This window comes from Mesoplodon densirostris, chromosome 10 (assembly GCF_025265405.1).
Source record: "Mesoplodon densirostris isolate mMesDen1 chromosome 10, mMesDen1 primary haplotype, whole genome shotgun sequence".
In the NCBI taxonomy this organism is placed as follows: domain Eukaryota; kingdom Metazoa; phylum Chordata; class Mammalia; order Artiodactyla; family Ziphiidae; genus Mesoplodon; species Mesoplodon densirostris.
Window position 1 is genome coordinate 25,426,867 of NC_082670.1, and position 18,008 is coordinate 25,444,874.

The following is an 18,008-nucleotide window of genomic DNA, read 5'->3' on the forward strand; positions in this document are numbered from 1 at the left end:
AATTATTTTAGACCAAAAAATATTTCAGCCAAATAGGAAAGACGAATCAAGTGCTCAAATCTCCCTAAAAAAAAGTTAAAGAAAGCATCTGAACTTGATGTGATCATTGAATTTTATTTTGCTAATTATGAGTAAATAAAATATTTTAAGTCACTATATATTTTAATACAACTTGACAATTCTTCTTAAAAGCACAATAAACTATCTTTTTTATTGACCAGAAAAGAACAATTTCCTGGGATCTGTTTACATTGCGGAACTGGAAATTAATCTGAAGTCTGGATTTCTTTTGGGAATTGTGTGGTTTGCTTTTGGACAATTCAATAGAAAATATACAGAACTCAGGGCCAAAATACATGGGTTCTAGTATCAGCTCTGCTAACTAGCTTATAATCTTAGTATTTAAAGTTTTATTAGGCAGTCTCCAATATCCTTTCTTTAAAAAAAAATTATTTATTATTATTATTTTTTGGCTGTGTTGGGTCTTCATTGCTGCACACAGGCTTTCTCTAGTTGTGACAAGCAGGGGTTACTCTTCATTGTGGTGCGCGGGCTTCTCACTGCAGTGGCTTCTCTTGTTGTGGAGCACAGGCTCTAGGTCCGGGGGCTTCAGTAGTTGCGGCAGGGGCAGGCGGGCTCAGTAGCTGTGGCTCACGGGCTCTAGAGCGCAGGCTCAGTAGCTGGGGCACACAGGCTTAGATGCTCCGTAGCATGTGGGATCTTCCCGGACCAGGGCTCGAACCTGTGTCCCCTGCGTTGGCAGGCAGATTCCTAACCACTGTGCCACCAGGGAAGTCCCACCACTATCCTTTCAATATTATAATATTATGATCTCAACATCTATTAAAACTACTGAATTGCAGATGAAAAAATTCTCCCCTCCCTTGAGATGGTCTACTAATGTAGCAGGATTATTGACTGAGAAATTTAATGGGTGTTTTACTCCTTTTTGTTGCTTACAACTGATAACCAGGCCCTTTGTTAACCTTACTTTAGGGATTTCGGCAGCAACGTAGAAGCTTCCTGAAGTTGACTATTCTTCCTGTCTCTTAGAAAAAGCCTAAACTCTTTGAAGTGATTATTCTAAAGTGTCCCAGGAGGAGGGGAGAGAAGGGAATGTCTTTGAGGGCAAGAAGACAGAAAGGGGGAGATTCCCCCAGCCTGGAAAACAGACACAGGTCCGTGGGCCTTAGAAGAGCAAGACTCCCCAGGTCTCTTCAGGGACGCTTGGAGAACAGGTGTTCAGAGTCCAGTCTCTTACTCAGCACCAAGCTTCAGGGGGGTGCCCTTGGTCACTGGACAACCTAGGGACCCTGCATAGATAACCCCTTTGGGTCTGGGAGTGCTGCTGCTTACTTGCTATTCTTAGGGCTTAGAATCTTTGGCAAAGCTGAGGGCGAACAGAAACACCAGGCCAGTTTGACTGGGGCTCAATTAGGTCTTAAGTTACTTTTCAAAAACAAAGTAACATTTCTTGTGCACCTGTATCTGTGGAGTAGGATTCACATCTGTGACACCAGCGGTAATACTTTGGTGAAGATAATAAATTCTAGCTCTCTGAGTTCTGGAGCTCTATCTTTTAACGTGTTCAGTTCATTCTGTCTATAGGACCATTTATGTGGAGCCATGAGGAGGGGGTGAGAAGGGATGGTGATGATGATTTGTGTGAATAGAGGTGGTTCCTTGTCTAAATCAAACTATAAAGCCAGTCTCTTCCTTATCCACTCATAGGTCCAGCTGTAGTGAAAACCATCAAATTAGATAAGATGTGAACAAATCTCAAACTGTTATAGAAGCCAACTTGTAACCTAACAGATCAATTATTGAAAACATAATTCAATCTAATCATCAGTGCCTGAAATACTCAGCTCTTGTCTATCATTAGTAATTAAAATACAGCTGATCCCCATTATTCACAAATTTCTGTATTTACAAATTTGTCCACTTGCTAAAACTTATTTGTAATCAACCCTCCTGGCGCTTTTGTGGTCCTTTGCAGCTGTGCACGGAGCAGTGAAAATTCTGAGTTGCCAGCTGAGGCTGAACAACGTGAAGTTCTGCCTTCTTGTTTTCAGCTTTCCTGGTGAAGAAGTGTCCTTTTCATGGTCTATTTGGAGCCACTTTTTCTCACTTAACGTGCTTTCTGTTGGTGATTTTGCTGTGTAAAGTAGCCCCCAAAGAGCAGTGCTGTTTTCTGTTCTCAATACAAGAAGACTGTGATATGTACTCAGTGCCACTAAACTGTACATCTAAAAATGGTTAAAGTGCTAAATTTCAGGTTATGTATATTTTACCAGAGAAAAAAAGGCAGCTGTGATGTATCTTAAGGAAAAAATACAAGTGTCAGCTAAGCTTCATTCAGGCATGACTTACAGTGCTTTGGCCATGACCTCAATGTTAATGAATCAACAATATATTTTAAATATGGCATCTGTAAACAGAAAGAACACACAGAACAAGGTAACATTTTGACCAGAGGCTTGTAGGAACCTAACTCTGTATCTCTCTTAGGAGCAATGGTTCAGTATTTGCTAACTCAGTGTTTGTGGCGACTGCACTGAACACAACTACCATTAATAATGAGAACTGACTGTAACTGGCTTAGATCAATGGCTCAGTGATCAACTTGCAAATGTTCAAACTGTCTATAAAGACACAATTGTAAAAACAATTGTAATACCTTAAATTTATACATTTCATAATTTTTCATTGTCGGCACAATTCTGGAACTGCCTATGATAAAAAGAACTTCAAAACCTAAAAAATGAGAGATCAGAACACATTTGAAGGGGACAGTATCTCAAAGATGGTCTGGCACCTCCACCTTCTATACAGTTTTCTCGGCAGCTCTGGGGCGACAAGCCAAGGATGCCATAGCTCCTTTCCTCACTGCCCTGAGGTCCTGTCCCTGCATCATCTCATCAGTGAGGCCTTCCCTGCCCAGCCTTTACATATCGTGCCCCCTCCAACTCCCATCTCCTTTACTCTCTTTAGTTTCTTCCATAGCTCTTAGCAGCATCTGACATATTATACATTTATTTGCTTATTATTTGTCTCCTCCAACCACAATGTAATAACCTCCATAAGGGCAAATACTTTTACCTGGCACCTAGAACAGTGCCTGGCACACAGCAGGCACTCAGTAAGCATTTGCTAAATAAATTACTAAATGAAAAAAATAAATGAGTGAACTCACAGGAGCTCAGTGCATGGTAAAAATTAATCACATTTGGCATTAAGTCACATGGGATTAAAGGCATAAAAAATTCAGAAACTATACTTTTGCTACTAACATTTTTTTTAAGTGAAACAAATTTGGAATTGATTTCCTAATACCTACACTTTGTGCTAAAGAAAGCGCTCTCTCTCTCTCGCTTCTTTCTTTCTCTCTCTCTCTACAATTAAGTTATCAAAAAATCCATATTTACAAAATAGAGAAATGGAGGATTTTTCTCACTATAAAAAAGTGTTTTCCTTTAAAAATGCTTTTATTCCAGGAATTCTTTAGATAGCAAGTTTCCCTAGAACAAAGCAAGTATGAGTTATGGAAAAAATACGAATTGTACAAAAAATTTTAGGCTCATATCTGCTAATAGTGGTAGTGCTATTTTTGTAAACCCAAACTTCAGCTAAATTGCCCAATGCCTCTTCCATATTTCTACCCCATCAAGGGAACTAGCTCCCCTATTCTCTATCTGAACTGGCATGTGAACTGATTTCTTATCAAATGATTCAGCTGTGAAGGGAATTTAACTTTATTTGAATGGATATGTAGCAATATCATTTTGTAAAAAATGATGTCACTACATAGTGATGGCACATAGGACATAGACAAATGCCATATTAACCTACACGATAATCCACTCAGGACAGATGATCAGTGCCCTCCTCTTACCCTAACAAGTGACATGTATCCTTCTGTAGATTAGAATAATGCCTAAGCACCACAGCTTCCAAAAACATATACTATACCTGTGTGAACCTGTCACAGTCAACAATGCGGAAAGTTCTGCCATAAATTGTGATGTTTATTCCTCGGTTTAGGTCTTTCCAATGGTAATGGTCTCCCCGGTCATTCTTGGCTAGGCGCTGTCGTTTGATTAACTTGCCTTGAGGGATCCCGGAGTTTTCCACAACAGGCTCTATGACAGACATGCTGCCATCTTCCAGATAGTAGTAAATGTTCACTTGGCGGATCCTGTAATGTTCCTCAGTTGACAGAGGAACATCTTCTTGGAAATAGGCATCAAATTTCAGCACCTGTAATACAAAAGGGAGGGAAAAATGGTGTATTAGTGTCTCATCCAAAAATACCAAGTACCTTCCTGTGCCGAGAAACACTCAGGGAGATTCGAATACTCATCCCTCCTTCTTCTAACTCAAGGGTTGCCAAACTACGATCATGGGACAAACCTACCCCTGCCACCTGTTTTTGTATAACCTGCAAGCTAAGAATGTTTTCATATCTAAATTGTTGAAAAATCAAAAGAATAAAATTTCAAAACACATGGAAATTATATGAAATAATTAACACGTAATTGCTAATGGTTGCTTTCCCATTACGAAGGCAGAGCTGAGTAGCTGGGCTACTGCTATGGACTGAACTGTCTCCCACCCCCACAATACTCATATGTTGGAACCCTAACCCCCAACGTGACTGTATTTGGAAATAGGGTCTTTAGGAGGTAATTCGGATTAAATGAGCCCTAAGGGTGGGGCCCTAATCCGACAGAACCGGTGGCTTTGTAAGAAGAGGAGGAGAGCTCTCCCCTCTCTTAGCCCACAGGCACTGAGGAACAGCCACGTGAGGACACAGCAAGAAGGCATCTCTCTGGAAGCCAGGAAGAGAGCCTTCACCAGAAACCAAATTAGCAGGAGTCCTGATCTTGGACTTGAAGCCTCCAGAACTGTGAGAAAACTAATTTCTATTGTTTAAGTCACCTGTCTGTCTGTATTTTATTACGGCAGCTCAAGCAGACAGCTGCAAAGCCCAAAATATTTATTATTTGGCTCTTCACAGAAAAAGCTTGCTGACCTCTGCTCTAAATACTCAAACTACGTGTAGACTGTTTATTAACACGGTCCTTGACAAGATGGCTTAAAGACCTTAACTCTACTAGCTTTACTTCAATGTCAAAAATCCCTCTTAGAATTTCTGGAAAGAATAAGAGACTATGACTCTGGTTTCAAAATGAAAATGAAGTCTCCAGTCCATTTCTTCAGGAGTGCAGTCCCCTGTAAATGCACATTAATGACATATTCATTCTTAGAGACTTTATAGGAATGACTCTCAAATCAACAATCCACCGTAGACTCTTGGGTGGTGTGTCAATACCCTCACTGCACTCAGAAACATCTATTCTAGATGAAGCAAATCCTAGGTCCTCTGGAAGCATCAGTGCAAAGTCAAAATGACACATCTACTGTACATTTGAAAAAACATTTAAAAATAATATAAAAGGCTTATGTTGGGAATTCCCTGGTGGTCCAGTGGTTAGGACTCTGCGCTTTCACTGACAAGGACGTCGGATCGAGCCCTGGTCTGTGCACTAAGATCCTACAAGCGGCACGGCGTGGCCAAAGAAAAAAAAAACTCATGTTGACATGCGCTGGGATTTTAAAATTTCTATAATTCTATTTTTAATACTTCTTTTCAGGGCAAGAACGTATTAGAATGATGCTTCAGGGAGGCAAGAGTGTTAACCCGAACCTCTACTAGAGTAAGAAGAACAAACCAAGGAGACTCTTTAGTGAAGACAATTATGGTTCAATGGATGGGAAGATGAGATAATGTATAATGTCTGCTGCGGAAGAACAAGATAAAAAGCAAGAGAGAACAGGCAGTTGCATAGGAGAAATATGAATATAATGAAGTCAAGACCTTAAAACTCATAATAAAAAGATGAGATGGATGAATGTAATGGAATGTTTAAAGGAGAAAAATCACATGGTAAAAGCAAAAGACAAAGATCCTTTAAAAGTAACATTTTACAACAGTTGCAAAGAATTGAAAGAGGACATGATCAGTAATTCACGTACGAAATGGTCTGTACTTGAGCCACAGGCTTACACAGATTTACCTGAGAAGATAGCTCTGTAGAGCAGACGGTGAGCTGGATTTTAGACTTCTGAATTCAGCACGCACAGTTACTGTGGCAGGAGGCAACCTGAGATGCAGGGCTGGGTTTTGGGAAAGAAGTCAGTATTAGAGGAGAATCAGGATGGCTCAACATTCTGACTTGACCAACCGAGAAGATGGAACTGCTATCAACTTGATACGGAGCAGAATGCAGTGGAGCAAGTTTGGGGGTGGGGGAAACAAAATTAGGGGTTCAGTTTTGAACATGTTTAGTTTCAGATATCCACTGAATATTCAAGAGGAGATGTCAGATAGGCAGTTACATCTAGAATTCAGGACACAATTCACTGTGTAAAGCAGGGGTCCCCAACCCCCGGGCCGCACAGCAGGACATGAGTGGCTGGCGGGCAAGCAAAACTTCATCCGTATTTACAGCTGCTCCCCATCAGTCACATTACCACCTGAGCTCCGCCTCCTGTCAGCAGAATTATTTCATTACATATTACAATGTAATAATAATAGAAATAAAGTGCACAATAAATGTAATGCGCTTGAATCATCCCAAAACCTTTACCCGCCCCTCTCCCCAGGGTCCGTGGAAAAACTGTCTTCCACGAAACCCGTCTGAGGTGCCAAAAAGGTTGGGGACCGCTTGTGTAAAGGACATTTCAAGGCATGAGTCTGGAGCAAAGGAGTGAGCATAGACAAAGAAGAAGACGAAAGATTGAAGCCTGGGGCACCCCCAGTTTCCTATGCCATCTGTTTTCTAAGATGGAGGGGATGAAAATACCTTTGGCAACAGGAACCCGGCCTCAGAATGGGAGGCAGGGAAAAGATACACACACATTTTAAAGGCTCAAATAATCAGAATTTTTTGCATTCTGTTTTTTAAAATGTTAATGATAATGAATTATTTAAAAACAAACCCTATAGAATTATGCCATGTGATCAGTACAAATGAATCCTAATCTCCTATCTTTGTACATTTACAGTAGTGAATTGTGACCACATGATCATTTTGTAAAATCCAAAACATTCCTTTTGAAGCAAAGAAAAATTAAATAATGTAAAATTAAATAATGCACAGTTAAGTGTTCGCTTTATATTCATTTTAGTACATTCAGATTGTACAGGGAAAAGAAGTAACTGATTATGTATATATGGTATATTTGGTATTTATTGAAGAAACTGACTATTCAGTTAACTAGGGCACTAAATTCTTAAGTTCTCGGTTATTTGGGAGTTTGTTGTCTGACATAAACTGTAAGTGGTAAAAATTTTACCCATTAAAAGAAAACCTAGAAGTTTTTTTCTGTCTGTACATTTATCTCTGATTTTTAAAAATGAATCCGTTTGTGCAATAAAGTACTTGGGTTTCCTCTGGCATGTGATCTATACATATGGCTAAAACTACATGTTTTCACCATGTAAGTCACATTACAGAGAGCCAGACCAACATGTGAAGACTCAGGAAAAAATACTCTAACCCTGAATGTACTTATTTATTTGACTGTTAATCAAAAAGGCACTTAGCTACTTATTAAGAACAGAATTAAGAGTTCTGTGCTCCACCCAGAAAGAAATGACTGGATTAGAGTTAATCTAGGAAAACTGTTTAGCAAGTAGTTAAGATAACATTAGCTTTCCCAGATAGAATAAGAAGGAAATATATTATGTAAAAAGGAAGGAAAAAGGAATATTTAGATACTGTGCTTAAAAATTTATTTTTCATGGAATTTTACAGCTGGATAGATTCCTACATGTATTCTAACTAATTATATAGATGAGGACACTAAATATTGAGCCTCCTCAAGGTGCCAACACAACACCCAGAATTAGAATCCAAGTCTCCTAACTCCCAGGAAGTGCTCAGAATGCCCCAAGAAACTTGGAACTATTCGCAATGATGTCAAATTGATGGGGAAGATGCTGAATATTTTTCATATCACATACGATTATAAAAGCCTAGGTACTTTTTTTTATTATTTTTTATTTTAGTCTATTATATCTGTGCGTTGCATGCTCAGCTTGCCAATTTTCAGCAGTGACACAAATATGTTAATTTTATTTCTTAAATAATGATTCATCTCATTTTTTTCAACTAATATTTATTGTGTACCAATCACAGAATAGACCAGATGAATCCTTGCGCTAATGAAGTATACACTCAAGTAGGACAGATAAACACTAAACAAATCAGCAATACAAACTGTAATACACTACTGTGAAGGAAACAAAGAAAAAAATGATGGAGAAAAATATGGAGGGACCACCTTAGCATAGTGGCCAGAAGAAGCTTCATAGTAAGTCACACTGAAGGATGAGATGGAGTCAGCTGCTTAAGAGCAGAGGGAAAGCTATTCCAGGTAGGGGGAACAGCACATGCAAAGGTCCTGGGGTGGTGTATTACAATCTCAAGAAAATAAGGAAAATAAACCGAGTATGACTGAAACACAGTGGGTGAGGAAAAGAGAGGCCCAGGAAAAGGCTGCAGAAACAGCAGGGAAGGCCAGGTCTTGTGGTGACTGCAAGGAACCTGTACAGTTGTATATATGAGAAAGCCATGGAGAAGTATTTTGGTCAGTACGTGACATGTTCTGATATTTATTTTTAAAAGATAGGCCTGGTTGTTCTGTGGAAAATGAATTAATGGTAATGGTGGAGTTGGAAATATGTAAATGGATTAGTTATATATTTTAGAGACAGAAATGACAGAGCTTGATGATAAGATTGGATGTGGGTTTTGAGGGAAAAGAAGAGTCAAGGATGACTTTCAGGAGGGGGTGGATAAATTAGGAGTTTGCGATTAACAGATACACACTGTTATATATGAAATAAATAACCAACAAGGACCCACTGTATAACTCAGGGAACTATACTCAATATTTTGTATAATAACCTTATAATAATAAGGGAAAAGAATCTGAAAAAGAATATATATATATATGTATAACTGAATCACTTTGCTGTACAGCTGAAACACAACATTGTAAATCAACTATACTTCAATTAAAAAAATAAAATTAAAAAAATTTTTTAAAAAGGATGACTTTCAGCTGGGGGCTAGAGCAGCTGGGTAGTGGTAATGTTCTCCCTGAGAAGTGATATCATCAGAGCTGTGCTTTGGGGAATAAACCAAGCAGTAGACCTGTTATGAACATAAAAAACAAGAATGAGACTAATACAACAGTTAACGACATGTTAGCTGTTAACACGCTGCTTGTTTGAACTAAGATAGCAGGAGAGGAAAGGGAAGTGAGAGATGCTCGATTCGGCAAATCACTGAATGTGGGGAGTGAAGCAAGAAAGAGCCAAACGTGGCTCAGATTTCAAGCTCTTCAAGCTTGCATTACCTAGGGGGACACAGAAAGAGCACATCTGCGGGAAAAGGTGATGAGCTGAGCTACAGACACACAGACCCTGAGGTGCCAACAGCTCATCAGGTGAAGAGATCCCACGGCAGGTCTGGAGTTTCAATAAGGTCAGAATTGGAAATAAACATTGACAGTTGTCTACCTTGAGATGACAGCTGAAATCACAAAAGTGGGTGAAATCTCTCAACAATATAGAATAAGGAATGAGAACAGAACCTTGAAAACACTTACCGTTAATAAATGAGAGGAGGAAGGAAGGCCAGAGCAGGAGCATTGAGAGAGAGAAAGAGAGAAGAAAACCAGGAGAGTGAAGAGTCCTGGTAGCAAAAGAAAAGCAGAGTTTCAAAGAGGAAGGGGGGTCAGCAATGGCAGATGTTGTAAACAGGTAAAAGAGAATGCTGGCAAAGAAAACCTCTCCAGATCTGACAAGAAAAACAACCACTGGCTACTAAGAAAAAGTAGTTTTGGGCTTGAGGGTGAAGTCAGCTTCTAAGCAAAGTGACAATCAAGTGAGGAAAAAAGTTGCTTAAAGGGTTACAAGTAGAAAGAAGGCTTCTTAAGACAGGATGGTATGACCCTAGGTAGAGAAATAGTCACCTGAGTGTTTGAAATGGCAGTAGGATGGAAGTTAAAGATGAAGAAGATGAAAGAAGAAGAACACCAGGAACACAGAGTGGAAAGTTAGCCTGGGAAATGGATACAGTGGGTGATGATGATGAGAACAGTACAGGAACAAAGAGAAAAGATGCATGCACTCCTTGGAGATATCCTGGTCTTTATAATCTACGTAAGAAATAGTTATATTCTAAGGATGAGGAACGGTACAAAGAATGTCCAAAACATGGACAAATATGTTGGCTATTAAGTGGACTTCTGTGTATTACCAAAAAAATTTAAACTCTGATTTAATTCAGAAAACCCATAGTTTTCTTATCACAAAAAAAATCTTAGTTTCAAAACCATGCATTTAACTACTCTACCTCATTATCTATGGTAAGAATCATTTATAGAGAAATGGTGATGATCCAAGTAAAAAGGGTAGGAAAACAAAAATGTAAATATTCTTTTCATGAGCACTATTTTTAAAGAAATGAATTACAAATAATATTTTAAAAGTAAAAATTACGTAATGACAATTAGCATAAAATTACATAGAAAAACAAAAAATAAGAAGCTTATTTCCTATTCTGGCACAATTCTCCCTCTTTGAATTTCATTAATACTTTTTTTCTTAAGTCTTTACTGAATTTGTTACAATACTGCTTCTGTTTTATGTTTTGGATTTTTGGTCGCGAGGCATGTGGGATCTTAGCTCCCCGACCAGGGGTCGAACCTGCACCCCCTGCATTGAAAGGCGAAGTCTTAACCACTGGACCATCAGGGAAGTCCCTCATTAATACTTTATTACTTTCTAGTTTACGATAGTTATTTGCGATTGTTTTCAGTAAAAATTGAACCTAACCATTTGTATCTTGATAAACTGTTAAAATGCCTATCCCACTCCTCTCTTGTATTTTCACCCCTTTCCCTTTTCTACTGGTTTTGCAGTGCCTGTCACAGCTGTAAATAAACAAGAGAAATAAGAAAAAGGTAAAGAAATACCCAATCATACCACTGATATGGATGTTTAGGTTCAGCCTATAAGTGGACATGTCAACAAGTTTGTATCAAATGAGTTAGTTGAGATGGGGAAGGGGAGATGATACAGATTACGTCTGATACATTAAAAAAATTTTTAATTAAGGGATTATTAATGTAAATGGCATATTTTCACCACTAGATTATTTTGTACCTTCCAGCCTCTAGCTTCAACAGGTACTCTATTAATAAAGATTGGCCAGCTGGATGAAAATGGTATAGACATTTAACAAAAATAATAAAATGAAAAGTAAGACCAAAAAAAGAGAGAAATAAGATAGGCTAGGAGTAAATGAAGAAAGCTAACTTATAAAAACTAGTCAGTAGTTCTCACAGCCAGTTATACATAAAAATCATCTAGAAATTAGAATCAGTGAGGGCTGGGGCAACATCCAAGTTTCTTAAAAGTCCCATCAGTAATTCTGCTGCATGGCTAGGGTTAGGGCAAGCTCACCTTAGTGAAAAGAGGAAGCTCAGTGACAAGGAAAATCAAGGATGATGTGGAAATGTTAACAGATGGAAATAAAGCAACTCACATTACAAAAGCATAAGGGTAAACAAGACACAAACAAAAATGTTATACTACCCTTTGGTTATATTATGCCAAATCTGAAATGTTCCCTGAAAAACAAAACTTATGGAGACAGCCTGGAGAAAACCGACAACAGATGAAGTCATTGTCACGATACACTCTGCACTACACAGAGATTAAGGATTTGTCATTACTACAGAATACAGGATTTTTACAAAGTAGAAAACACAGAACAGGTAAACATAGCAATATGAACTCAAGAATTCAGAACTCATCCAACTTTTTAAAACTGTATTTAGAAAATATTTCAGTGACGTCTACAGGGAATTATTTTCTGTAATCGGCTTCCTGAGTAAAGAAAGGGTCTTTCAATCCTGAGTTCAGCTGTCTATGACTAAGGGTTGAGGCATTTGAACAATTTTCTCCTCAGAGTATCTGGAAAGGCTGTGGTTTACTGCTGCCTTTTCTGAAAACAGTTGGCTCTCAGAGATTTGAATTCAAGGGGTACCCTTCCATCCCAGATGATACCTTTTTGTCGAAAGCCACATAGGCAGGAATGAATTCTGCGCGCGGGGCCTGCTTGGGCTGGCCGTACGTGAGGACTGGTGCCTCGCTGGCCAGCTTGTCCAGCTCAGCCTGAGACAGCTGGCTGACCTGGAGCCGGTCCCCGCCGATCCCAACTGTTGGACGTCGAACAACTGCATAGCCATTCCTATAGCCAAGCGTCTGGCTTCTATGAAATGCTGTTTTCTGAAGAAAAAAACGAAGTGTGTCTTTATAATATATTATAAATATTTGTTAAGTAAAAAAGCTAACATTCAAAAATATCATAACTTCAACCTTTGTTTATAAACATCCACAAACCTTACATCAAAAAGTTTACCTACTTTAGAAGGTTCTTGTATTTTAAGCTAAAACACTCGGCCAGAAAGGAGGAGGGATGCAGCAGCCTGGGCTTAAAATAAAACTTAAAGCCCTGCTGCTCAAAGTCCAATTTAATTACCAGCTCACTTTCCACAAAAAACTAAAATATTATCTCATGTATACTCCTAATTTTGTACTAGTCTTCCCATGTTTTTCATTTTATCTGGTGGTCATAAACCATGGAACTGAGAAGATCTAGTTCTGTGAAATGAATTTTTACCTGAAATGAAACAAAGGCCCTCTTGCTACAGTGATGCTAATATACTCATATAACTTTTTGGAAAGCAAATGGATATTACAGACTTAAATTGAACAGACTTGAACTCAATAATTCCACCCCCAATCCTTTAAGGGTATAATCCAAAGTCACAGGAAAGAACAATATGCCTAAGGCTGACCATTATAATGTTCAATAGTTATAATTACAATAGTAAATTATAATAGTTATAATTACCATAGTAAAACATGGCATGGGAAACAATCTAAAAGACAAGCATAAGTAACTGATGGAAAGCTCACCTAATGGGCTATTATGCAGCCATTAAAATACTGGTTTTAAAGACCATGTGGTAATCTGGGAAAAATATTTATGATTTAATAAATCCAAAAAAGCAGCTTACAAAATTATATGCATATTAATTACAAGCATTCAAACACGTGCACAAAAAAGACTGGACTTGGAGAATGTTCTCTGTCTGTACTATACATTTCTTTTTTTTTTTTTTTGTGGTACGCGGGCCTCTCACTGTTGTGGCCTCTCCCGTTGCGGAGCACAGGCTCCGGATGCGCAGGCTCAGCGGCCATGGCTCACGGGCCCAGCCACTCCGCAGCATGTGGGATCTTCCCGGACCGGGGCACGAACCCGTGTCCCCTGCATTGGCAGGCAGACTCCCAACCACTGTGCCACCAGGGAAGCCCTGTACTATACATTTCTGAATTATGTTGCTTTTTTTTTTTTTTTTTTTTTTACAATCAACACATTTTCAATGGTAAATGGAAAAAACAAAAGATTACAGAAAAAAGTGTAAAGGAAATATTTTTGAAGGTACAGGAGACCAAAACAGTGGCATAGGATACCCAGCCTCCCCATCCCTCCACAAAGATCAATGGTTGGACAGCTGTCCATGAACACCTCTGGAAGAGGTCCAGAGTCCATTTAGGAGGTTTCAGCAACACAGTAAAACAAAAAACTGAGGATATTCATACAGGAAGAGAAGGAAGACAACCCATTTTGTCTGCATCATCCCATCCCCCAAGCCAGCACTGTTCAGCCCCAGGAGGCAACTTCCCCTCAACCAGGAAAGGAAAAGCAGGGTGGGCAGTCAGCTCTCCAGTCGTTGGGAGACACTGCACGAAGGTCCCACCTCAGTTTCACCCCACAGACTAGTGAAGCAGAAGTGTACAGAGCCAGTTAGGAACAAGGAAGAAAAGTAGGGGCTACTGGCAGCACCCACTCAGTGGGAGCCACTGTGGTTCACAGAGACCTGCTTGGCAGACAAACAGCAGATTTTGACCCACAGCCAACAGCCAGCATAATTGCAGCTGCCATGTAGCCCCTGCAGACTTCACCAGCTTTTGTCCCACAGGCATTCAGGGTTGCCCAGGCCACCACCTGAGTCCCTCCTGGCTCCCTCCTCTCCCCTGTCCCCAGCAGAGCCCAGTAACCACACAGGCAGCCAGCTTAGGCCTCTAGAAAGTGATGAAGAAAAAAACTGCCAACCAAGAGTACCTTACCCAGAAAAGTTGTCCTTCAGAAATGAAGGCAAGATAAAGACTTTTCCTAATAAGTATAAGCTAAAGAACTTCATCACCACTAAGTTTGCCTTACATGAAATGCTGAAAAGAGTTCTTTGAGCTGAAACAAAAAGGTGTTTATTAGTAACATGAAACTATACAACACACTGGTAAAGGTAAACGGAGACACCCTAATACTGTAACATGGTGATGTGTTATCTACTTAACACTACTATAAAGACTACTTAACCCTAGCTTCAACAATTTGTTAATGGATACACAATACAAAAAGATGTAAATGGTGACATCAAAAAAATAAGGGGCAGGGAGTAAAAGGGTAGATTTTTATGTGAACAAATACTGTTGATCTGAAGGGTGAAATAGACAACAAAACAATTTTAGCAAGGGACTTCAATACCCCACTCTCAACAATGGACAGATCAGCCAGATAAAAAAAATCAACAAGGAAAACACTGCACTTGAACCATACTTTAGATCAAACAGACCTAACAGACACATACAGAACAATCCATTCAACAGCAGCACTCTTTATTCTCAAGCATGTGCAAAACATTCTCCAGTATAGATCATATGATAGGCCACAAAATAAGTCTCAGCAATTTAAGAAGATTGAAATCATACCAAGTGTCTTTTCCAATCAAAACGGCATGAAACTAGAAATCAATAAGTGTAGGAAAGCTGGAAAATTCACAAATATGTGAAAATTAAAAAACACACTCCTGAACAACCAATGAGTCAAAGAAATCAAAGGGAAATTTTAAAAATCTTGAACAGATGAAAATGGAAGCACAAAAATGAAAATCTACAGGATGCTGCAAAAGCAGGTTTAAGTTTATAATGATATATGCCTGCATTGAGAAATAAGATCTCAAATAAACCACTTCACTTTATACCTCAAGAAACTAGAAAAGAACTAAGCCCAAAGTCAGCAGAAGAAAGGAAATAATAAAGATCAGAGCAGAAATAAATGAAATAGACACTAGAAAAATGACAGAAATGATCAAAGAAACTAAGAGCTGTTTTTTTGAAAAGACAAACAAAATTGACAAACCTTTAGCTAACTGATTAAGAAAAAAGAGAGAGGACTCAAATAAAATCAGAAATGAAAAGGGAGACATTGTAACTGATAGTATAGAAATACAAAGAAGCATGAGAGTCTACTATGAATAATAACATGCCAACAAACTGGATAACCTAGAAGAAATCAATAAATTTCTAGAAATGTACAACCTACCAAGACTGAATCATGAAGAAATAGAAAATCTGAACAGACCAATAACAAGTAAGGAAACTGACTCAGTAATCAAAAACCTCCTAATAGAGAAAAGCTTGGGACCAGATGGTTTCACTGGTGAATTCTACCAAACATTTAAAGCAGAATTAATGCCAGTCCTTCTCAAATGCTTCCAAAAAACTGAAGAGGAGGGAACACTCCCAAACTCATTTTACAAAACTAGCATTACCCTGATACCAAAGCCAGATAAGGAAACTACAAGAAAATTACAGACCAATATCTCTGATGAACACAGATGTAAAAATCCTCAACAAAATACCAGCAAACCAAATTCAACAGTACATTAAAAGAGTCATACACCATGGTCAAGTGGGACTGATTTCTGAGATGCAAGGATGGTTTAACATGTGCAAATAAATAAATGTGATACATCACATCAACAGAATGAAAGATAAAAATCACATGATCATCTCAACAGATGCAGAAAATGCATTTGGCAAAATACAATATCCTTTCATGATAAAAATGCTCAAAAAACTGGGTATAGAAGGAACATACCTCAACACAATAAAGTCCATAGATGACAAACCTACAATTAACATCATACTCAAAGGTGAAAGGTTGAAAGCTTTTCCTCTAAGATCAGTAACAAGACAAGAATGCCTACTCTCACCACTACTATTCAACATAGTACTGGAAGTCCTGGCTAGAGCAATCAGGCAAGAAAAAGAAATAAATGGCATCCAAATAGGAAAGGAAGAAGTAAAACTGTCTTTGTTTGCAGATGACATGATCTTATACTTATAAACCTTAATGACTCCACCAAAAAACTGTTAGAACGAGTCAACAAATTCGGTAAAATTCCAGGATACAGAAATCAACATACAAAAATCAGCTGTGTTTCTACACACCAACAATGAACTACCTGAAAGAGAAACTAAGAAAACTATCTCATTTATGATAGCATCAAAAACAATAAAATACTTAGGGATAAATTTAACCAAGGAGGTGAAAGGCCTGTACACTGAAAACTACAAGCTTTTGATGAAAGAAACTGAAGATAACACAAATAAATGAAAAGAAACCCATATTCATGTTTGGAAGAATTAATATTACTAAAATGTCCATACTGCCCAAAGCCATCTAAAAGTAAATGCAATCAGTATCAAAATTCCAATGGCATTTTTCACAAAAATAGAAAAAAAAATCCTAAAATTTTTATGGAGCCACAAAAGACTCTTAATAGCCAAGCAATCATTAGAAAGAACAACAAAGTTGGAGGCATCCTGATTTCAAACTATACTACAAAACTACAGTAATCAAAACAGTATGTATTGGCAGAAAAATAGACACATAGACCAATGGAACAGAATGGAGAGCCCAGAAATGAACCCTCACATATACAGTCAACTAATCTTTGGCAAGAAAGCCAAGAATACACAATGAAAAAAGGATAGTCTCTTCAATAAATGGTGTTGGGAAAACTGGATAACCACATGCAGAAGAATGAAATTGGATCCCATCTTACACCACTCACAAGAATTAACTCAAAATGGATTAGACTTAAACATAAGACCTGAAACTGTAAAACTCCTAGAAGAAAACAGAGGAAAGCTCCTTGACATTGTTCTAGGCAATGATTTTTTGGATCTGACAACAAAAGCATAAGAAACAAAAGCAAAAATAAATAAATAAATGGGACTACATTAAACTAAAAAGCTTCTGCACAGCAAAAGAAACCATCAACAGGGCTCCCCTGGTGGTGCAGTGGTTGAGAATCTGCCTGCCAATGCAGGGGACACGGGTTCGAGCCCTGGTCTGGGAAGATCCCACAAGCCGCGGAGCAACTGGGCCCGTGAGCCACAACTACTGAGCCTGCACGTCTGGAGCCTGTGCTCCGCAACAAGAGAGGCTGCGACAGAGAGGCTGCCTCAAATCATAAAAAGTCCGCAAACACCCCAAAACACACCACCAGACGTGGACCTGCCCACCAGAAAGACAAGATCCAGCCTCATCCACCAGAACACAGGCAGTAGTCCCCTCCACCAAGAAGCCTACACAACCCACTAAACCAACCTTAGCCACTGGGGACAGACACCAAAAACAACGGGAACTACGAACCTGCAGCCTGCAAAAAGGAGACCCCAAACACAGTAACATAAGCAAAATGAGAAGACAGAAAAACACACAGCAGGAGAAGGAGCAAGATAAAAACCCACCAGACCTAACAAATGAAGAGGTAATAGGCAGTCTATCTGAAAAAGAATTCAGAATAATGATGGTAAAGATGATCCAAAATCTTGGAAATAGAATAGACAAAATGCAAGAAACAGTTAACAAGGACCTAGAAGAACTAAAGACGAATCAAGCATCGATTAAAAACACAATACATGAAATAAAAAATACTCTAGATGGGATCAATAGCAGAATAACTGAGGCAGAAGAACGGATAAGTGAGGTGGAAGATAAAAT

General features: G+C 38.7%; 1 protein-coding gene across 2 annotated transcripts in view; it reads right to left on the reverse strand.

Moving 5' to 3' along the window:
- Positions 1 to 18,008, reverse strand: part of EFHC1 (EF-hand domain containing 1) — a 67,785-nt gene that overhangs the window by 40,244 nt on the left and 9,533 nt on the right. The window contains exons 2-3 of one of the 2 annotated variants that reach the window (XM_060110894.1): positions 12,152 to 12,373; positions 3,973 to 4,260 (exon numbers count right to left, since the gene is read on the reverse strand). In XM_060110894.1, the coding sequence (XP_059966877.1) occupies positions 3,973 to 4,260; positions 12,152 to 12,373 (510 nt within the window). The remainder of the gene's footprint in view (positions 1 to 3,972; positions 4,261 to 12,151; positions 12,374 to 18,008) is intronic. The other variant, XM_060110895.1, reaches the window with a different exon arrangement.